This window comes from Borostomias antarcticus (genome assembly GCF_949987555.1).
Source record: "Borostomias antarcticus genome assembly, chromosome: 10".
Lineage (NCBI taxonomy): Eukaryota > Metazoa > Chordata > Actinopteri > Stomiiformes > Stomiidae > Borostomias > Borostomias antarcticus.
Genome location: NC_140243.1, coordinates 2,000,729 through 2,008,983, shown reverse-complemented (window position 1 = coordinate 2,008,983; position 8,255 = coordinate 2,000,729). Strand labels below are relative to the sequence as shown.

General features: G+C 43.6%; 1 protein-coding gene across 3 annotated transcripts; it reads left to right on the top strand.

Moving 5' to 3' along the window:
* Positions 1-2,535: 2,535 nt before the first annotated feature.
* serpinb1 (serpin peptidase inhibitor, clade B (ovalbumin), member 1) lies at positions 2,536-8,033 on the top strand (the record flags this gene model as incomplete). Of its 3 annotated transcripts, none has more annotated exons than XM_084444907.1 (7): positions 2,536-2,665; positions 4,938-5,123; positions 5,511-5,648; positions 5,947-6,064; positions 6,657-6,799; positions 7,202-7,369; positions 7,629-8,033. In XM_084444907.1, exons 2-7 carry the CDS (start codon positions 4,956-4,958, stop codon positions 8,031-8,033), a joined length of 1,140 nt encoding a protein of 379 aa, XP_084301033.1. In that variant the 5' UTR covers positions 2,536-2,665; positions 4,938-4,955. The 3 variants fall into 3 exon arrangements, with proteins under 3 accessions (XP_084301033.1, XP_084301034.1, XP_084301032.1); XM_084444908.1 differs by having other exon boundaries at positions 2,573-2,682; XM_084444906.1 differs by lacking the exon at positions 2,536-2,665 and adding an exon at positions 2,953-3,123.
* Between the last annotated feature and the right edge of the window lie 222 nt (positions 8,034-8,255).

Sequence of the window (8,255 nt, the reverse complement as noted above, 5' to 3'; positions counted from 1 at the left end):
AAGCCTGGGGTCCCTCTGAACCCATCACTGAACCCATAGCTCTGTGTGTGTATGTGTGTGTGTGTGTGCGCGTGCATGTGTGTGTGTTTGTGTGTGCATTTGTGTGCGTGTGTGCGTGAGGCGGAGGCCCCATGGAGCCCTGTTGGCAAGTAAGTCAAACAATCCTAAAGCTCCTGCTCTGTCCATGGTAAGCTGACCTCACCACATGTTTTTCTAAGGGTCCCAAATAAGGCAGGATAATAACAATGAGGATGGCTAGAGAAGGTCACACAGACATGGATAATAACAATGAGGATGGCTAGAGAAGGTCACACAGACATGGATAATAGCAATGAGGATGGCTAGAGAAGGTCACACAGACATGGATAATAACAATGAGGATGGCTAGAGAAGGTCACACAGACATGGATAATAACAATGAGGATGGCTAGAGAAGGTCACACAGACATGGATAATAGCAATGATGATGGCTAGAGAAGGTCACACAGACATGGATAATAGCAATGAGGATGGCTAGAGAAGGTCACACAGACATGGATAGAGTCGATCTGTGGCAGCACTGTAGACTTCCTAGTTCCTAGCGCCACACAGTGAGTACACATAAGTCTTTGGGCAAATGACCTACTTAAACATTCTCAATGCCAAATCAATGTGACACGACATTCCTCTTTCAATCAAACATCAAACTCCCGCTGTCCTTCTCAAGTTAAGTACTCTAACATTTGCCATCCTTATGCGTGAGGGTTTGGCCACCCTACTCTGACAGACAGGATGTGAATAACCCACTGTCCCGATAACCCTCCCACCCTAATCTGAGAGACACTTTCTTTACTGACAGGATATGAATAACCTGCTGTCCTCTCCTGGTTGACGCATACTCACACTGACTCCTCACCTCTCTAGCTGGTCTGACTTCTGCCAGCCACCTCTATAGCTCCCTCCACAATGGCTGTGTAACGAAGACACTCCAATTAATCAATTAAAAGACTTGCCAATCGCTAATCATTTACATAATTCAGACTGTAGACTGGAACCAAATCCTTTGAAACATCTTTACAGTAAACTATTCATCTGGAATTAAAGTGTTCATGTAGATCATCATGGTGATAAAAATCAATCCAATATGTAACATTGCAGGCCTGGTAAGTCATTAGTTAATCTGAGTCCCCAATGTGCACTGTAGGAATCATAGCGCTTAGATAGTACATATTTTCTGAAGGGCTGAGGTGTTTAGTTCAGAAATAACACAGACAGATCTTGACATCTGCATTCCAGTCTGAACATCTGACGTGTTTACGGCTGGTTATCGTGCCTGTGGTTTCCCCGGGCCGCGGGCCTCCCTCCCTCTCCATGGAGCGCTGGCCCAGTTCCTGCAGGGGTCAGAGGAACCTCAGCTGTTTTTCCCACCATATAAAGTGAGAGCTGACTTAAGGGATAAAGAGAGACAAGCAAGGCGGAGTAGCAAAGTGAGAAATATTGTATATTATGTCACAATCAGAGATCAGCTCTGTTGCACATATTGCAATATCTGTTTTAGTACTAGGGTGATCAGTCTCAGTATAGATTAATTTGGCCTCTAATTCCATTATCTGTGTCATGGCTCCGTCGTGACCTAATTCCAATCCCAATCTCCACCGTGACCCAGTTCCAGTCCCAATTTTCCCTGCTCTCCTGTTTTGTGTCTGTCCTGTGTGTCTGTCTCTATGTGTGGCGTGGGCGGGTTCCCTTTACTTCCTGTCTCCACAGCCCTGACTCCTACTAAAATTAAAGGAACCAAGTTGGGGGGGGTCTTTATTCGGCCACACAGTGACACACAGACATTGCACACAGTGCGCGGCGACAGGGCAGTGACAGCACACAGCCATGCAATTTTCGTGGCCGGTGGAAATTTCCCTGCGTTTCTCCCGTCCAAGCGGTCCTCCTCCAGGGGCAGCCAGGAGCAGTGGGCAGCCATCGTTCATGGCGTCCAGGGACCAAGTCCAAGTGCTCAATCCTGGTCTTGGTCAGGGACCGGACTGAAGAGCACCTGTTTTTCTGCATGTTTATCGTATTGGGTTTTTTGGGGGGGAGGAAACCCTTGCAAACACGGGGAGAACATGCAAACTCCGCACATCAATGCACATGACGACGGTAGCAGCACAGTGGCTCAGTGGTTAGCACTGTCGCCTCACAGCAAGAAGGTCTTGGGTTCGAATCCCGGTCGTGATAACCTAACAACATGTAGTCTACCATACGGTACTGGTGTACAAATTGTCTATAATTGCAGTGAGATATCATAAAAATAAAAATAAAAAGAGTCATAAAAATGAACGCAAGTGTCAGCATGAAAAGGTGAGTGCTAGAATCCAACAGCGCAGCATAGCTTTCAACTTTCAGTCCAACATGGCGGCGACCCAGCTCAACAGCTGGACGTAGCCATGCCGCATAGCAAAATGACTGGATCGCCTCTTGGTATTCTAAACTCTTTGTCCTCCCTCCCATCCTCTCTGATACTTCCGGGTTGAAACTAATCGCTATCTTTTCAGTGGCGATTCTGGCGAACCGGTGTTTATGTAAGTTTAGGTGCGTTGGCAGGCAAGTCAAAGAACGGTAGAACGAACAGGGTGGAAGCCTGTGATACTTCATAGTCGTCTACAGCACAACAGCCACGGAGACCAAAGTCCAGGTAGTTCATTCAAACAGGTAGCCTATGGCGAGTTTCGTAGGCTACACCCACTCAAATGTCAGCACTGATCTCTAACCCCACACAATAAAAGGGTGGGGGACCAGACAGTTCTGTCATGAAAGAGTTATGAGCCAGAGATAAGATAACCAAGCCTCGGACCACACCTCAGTGTATCGCCATATAGTAGGCTACTACTAGTAGGTAGCTAGTAGGTATACTGTACTTTGATTTGTATGAGGCTTGGTTATCTGGTCCCACCCTCTTCTCTTGCTCAGGCGCCAGGGTAGAGCACTCCTGTCCGCTCCATGAGACGCGTTTGCTGTGATCACATTAACATTTTGACGGGGCTTTTTCGCTGTTTGCAGTCGAGACGAACGTTGCTTTGTTGCTGTCTTTTTCTGATTGTCTTCAGTTTCCATACTGGTTTTGTGCACGGATTATTAATTTCTGAAAGCAGAGTAAGTAACAAAGTCATACATTTGCACATTCCTTGGAGGCACATAGATGGCTGATACATTTTCATTAAATTGTACGACAATGGGTTGTATTTCTTTGGATTATTAGGGGCCAGGCAGCATAGCTGCCGGAACCCTATTGTATTTGCCTATATTATTATTATTATTATTATTATTATTCTCCATCTTCCACTGAAGTCTAACTTCCCGTGGACAAAATATCACCAAACTTTGCACATAGCTCCAGTAGCCTACTATACCCAAAGTCCTCAACCTGCATTGTAGGTCAATAAACCTGAAGGTGGCACTACAGCAACAGTCTAAAGTTTAAAACTTTAAAAAATCATAACAAATCAGCCATATGTTCTATCATTGTAAAACCACCACGTGAATGTAGTCCCAAGTGAGAAAAAACTTTAATACGCTTTGACCTTGCAGGAATTTTGAAGTCGATCACTCTGATTTTTTCATAAACTGTAAAACCTATCTCCCACATTTTTTGTTCAATTGACACCAAATTTGACATACTCTATCTTCAGACTGTTCTTACCATTCCTCACAGATCTTTGAAATATGAAAAATTGAGTCCACAGCGCATCAAAAAGTTTTACTGTTAACAGTTCTCTATACAGTTCCTAGGATTTCTCGCCAAATCAATGTCTGATCATCCTCATAAAAAGTGACAACATTAGCAACATATCCAAGATGTAGTGTGATTTTTTTCTGAATTTTATGTCAAAAAATGATTTTTTTTCATTCATATTCTGAATTATACCCTCAAACGGTCAATGGAAAAGAACATATCTAAATCTAACTCCTCCCACATTTTTTATTTAATTGCAACCAAAATGCATACACTGCATCATCAGACAGCCCACACCAAACGATCCAGACAGATTTTTGAAATATCAAAAACTGAGCGCATGATGCATCAAAATGTTTTACTATTACCAATACTGTACATTTACTACAAATTCTCACTCAATAAATGTCCAATGTTCATGAAAAATCTGGGCAAAATTGTCATGAAAGGGTAGATGTGTGATTTCTTTCAGAATTTTATCTCAAAAATAGAATTTTGTCCTCCGAAACCAACACTTCATACTGAGAAAACTACACTACCCACAATCCAACGCAAGCTCCACCAATCGGAGAAGTCGCTGTTGGCAACACTACCCAACCCCCGCCGAGGATTACAATGAGTAAATTAATTGATTGGCCACTGACTGAGCACACAGCTGCTGAAGTTAATGTTCAGTTATGAAGAAAAGCAAACAAAACCTGTAAAAATGAATAAACATATCTCATCCCACATTTTTCAATCAATTAACACCAAACTTGCTACAATGGATCTTCAGACTGTAATTCACAAACTCATTGACCAGATAGTTGAATTAGCAAAATCGAGCTTACAATGCATCAAAATGTTTTACAAATGTTTCACGATGCAAAATGAACATTGGAATGTCAACATTCTTGTTGTCTTCCTATTCTGTCGCTTATTGCTCCTAAACTTGTCGGAAATTGCCTGGCCCCGCCTCATCGCTGCGTAGCAGCTTTAATCTCTGAATTGAAATTGTCTGAATAGATCATTCATAATTTCTTGATTTCTTGAAGTCTTAGGAGTAGGCTATTGTATGACAGGTCCAGTGTGAAAATCAAACACTTTTCACGTGTAATAATATCCATCAAGTTAAATTATTTAAACGAACAGGCTAGTTTGTCGCTTTAGTTGGCTGCAACAATGTGACTCTACTCTGGGGCATCACCTCAAGCTGTGCCTATCTCTACTCATAACTCAGTCTGCTTATTCACAGGAGAAGCAGTTGGAAAACATGGCCACTCTCAGCAGCTCAAACACAGCGTTTGCGTTGGACCTGTTCCGCACCCTGAGCCCAGCCAACCCCTCGGGAAATGTCTTTATTTCCCCCCTGAGTATCAGCTCAGCCCTGGCCATGGTCTACCTGGGAGCTAGAGGAGCCACTGCTGCACAGATGGCAAAGGTGGCCCACCTTAAACACACAAACACACACACACACACACACACACACACACACACACACACACACACACACACACAAAAGACCTGATAACATTTATGTAAGGGCATATTTGCCTACAAAAGCCATGACTACCTCTTTTTGCTGCTTGTACTTTAGACTCTCATGACAGCTCAGGAGGAACACAGACCACTGTTACCATGGGGAGGGTCATAAACTCACTAATTGCGGTAGGCAGTATCAGGGACCTTAAAGGGATCTTGTGACTTGGGAGCTAAATGCCCTGGATGTATTTACTCAATAAAAAAACAGACTTTTGTTCTCATCATCATCTTCAATTGTTTTGCAGTATCACCGCAATCAGCTTAATTCTCTCTGAATCATCCACAGGCTCTATCGTTCAGTTCAACTAAAGATATTCATGCGGAGTTCCAGACTCTCAATGCAGACATCAATTCACCATCTGCGTCATACATCCTGAAGCTGGCCAATCGTCTGTATGGAGAACAGACGAGCCACTTCCTCCCTGTGAGTTCCTCAACACCCCCACTGTTCATATTGATAAATGACACTGTAATTGTAGGAGCCATTTTTGTAGTTCTTTGTTTGTTTGAGTTAATGACGCAATCACCGCGCGTCCACCACATCAACAGAATCAGACACAGGTGTGTGACATGAGGATGCAGAGAAGACATTGATTTCCAACTTATGTCCTGGCTTTCAAAGTTTCAATCTTGAAAGCTAGGAAAGTAATGGACCAAGTGCTTGTGAAGATATGTTATCGTAGCATATTGTCCATGTTACTAACTATGTGGCTACGCTGCAGGATTTCTTAGAGGCCACACAGAAGTTCTACCAAGCTGACATGAAGACTGTGGACTTCCTGGGGTCAGCAGAGGAGTGCAGGAGCCAGATCAACAGCTGGGTGGAGCAACAAACAGAGAGTAAGATCAAACAGTATCCACATCTGTCTGTGGCTTGAAAAACATAACGTTAAAGGACAATGCTCGTTTTTGACAACCTGGACCTTATTTACAGCATATTATAAGACGTTTCACTCACCGAGATCACTTTGGTGTAATTCGGAGGCCTGTAGAAGAAATTTAAAATCCAGCGTGAGCCAAGTATATCCATGTAATGGCGGCGGACGGGGCACTGAGAATGCAGCTTCTAAAGAATTTTCTGCCGCGGTTGTTTTCATCAATCTGTCTTTATGAATCGCTAGTTGTGCTTACATAGAGCGTAGGCCTGTTGTGGTTTTTCACGTCTCTGTAATATGATCTTTAGAAACATCTTTAGAAACGAAATAGCTTCCCGATTTACTTGGCTCGCGCTGGATTTTAAATTTCTTCTACAGGCCTCCGAATTACACCAAAGTGATCTCGGTGAGTGAAACGTCTTATAATATGCCGTAAATAAGGTCCAGGTTGTCAAAAACGAGCATTGTCCTTTAAAGGTAATTGTTTACTGTAAGTGCTGTGATCTCATTTTAATTTGATCTCAGTTAGATTTGTCTGTTGGTTTATCTCTTCACAGATAAGATCAAAGACCTGCTGAAGCCAGGGATGGTCAATCCCTTGACTAAACTGGCTCTGGTCAATGCTGTCTACTTCAAAGGAAACTGGCTCCAACAATTTGCTGCGAGTAATACCAAAGAGATGCCCTTCAAACTAAACCAGGTCAGGAAGACACTGAGATGGATAGAAAAATATTTTTAAAATCCAGGAGCCTGTTCGATCGTCTCGTTGAGAGAGGTCAGGGAAGATTTTTTAACAGTTCTCCTATATTGACTCAAATGGGTGAACTGGTTTTATGCTTCCCTCTGGAAAATTAGGGGTAGGATCAATATATGTATAAACCCCCCTTATTTCTATGAAGCTCCTTGTTTTGACTTTGTGTATGAAATGCGCTATAAAATAATGTTTGATTGATCGGTTGGTTGATACAGTTATATAGGTATTAAGAATACCCAGTTGTGTAAAAGGTATCCAGGTGTACTAACTCTCCCTGTGTGTGTGTGTGTGTGTGTGTGTGTGTGTGTGTGTGTGTGTGTGTGTCTGCGCACTCGCGCACACTATCAGAATGAGAGCAAACCAGTCCAAATGATGTACCAGATGAAGAAGTTCCCCTTCAACTACATCCCTGACTACAACCTCCAGATCCTGGAGTTGCCTTACGTGGGTGAGGAGCTGAGCATGTTTGTCCTGCTTCCGGAGGAATCCACGGACGGCTCTGACCCACTACTGAAGGTACACAACAAACTACAGTCACTCCATACAGTATACCCCAGACACAGCCACCAATAGGTCATAGCCCTGAGCCTTGACTGATATCAGTTGTGTGAATGATGATGTGCATACAGGTTTGTAGTACTGTATACGGTGAAGGCCTCTGTTATACTTTGCTTAGGGTAACTGAAGCTGAGCATAGCTTCCTAAATATGGTTGACAAAATGAGAATTTGTATAGACTATATTTTTACTGATTTTTGACCCTCTGTGTGCCAAAGCTGGAGAAAGAGCTCACCCAGAAGAAACTGAACAAGTGGACCAACAGGGACAACATGGACATCGACTCAGAGGTCATAGTTCACCTGCCCAAGTTTAAACTGGAGCAGGACTACGAACTGAACGAGGCCCTGGCTCAGCTGGGCATGACAGATGTGTTCACCAGCAAGGCAGACCTGTCCGGGATGAACGGCCAGGGCGACCTCTTCCTGTCCACCGTGGCCCACAAAGCCTTTGTGGAGGTGAACGAGGAGGGGACGGAGGCAGCGGCCGCGACGGCTGGAGTGGCGGCCTTCTGTATGCTCCGGGAGGAACACTTCAATGCAGACCACCCCTTCCTCTTCTTCATCAGACACAACAAGAGCAAATCCATTCTCTTCCTGGGCAGGTTCTGCTCTCCTCAGTAGAGCAGCCTGCACACACACATCTGAACCCACTCTGTCAAATAAAAGAGAAGCACTTTGAGTATCTTTGTATCATTCTTGGTATTATTTTATGGTCATGTTCTAACACTTTTTTTCTTGACTTAAGATTACAAGATATGCACAGGAGCAAGTTCACATACATACTTGTGCTAGACATGACATTGAAAACAAAAAGATACACATTCTTAATCAAAAGGGTTTTAC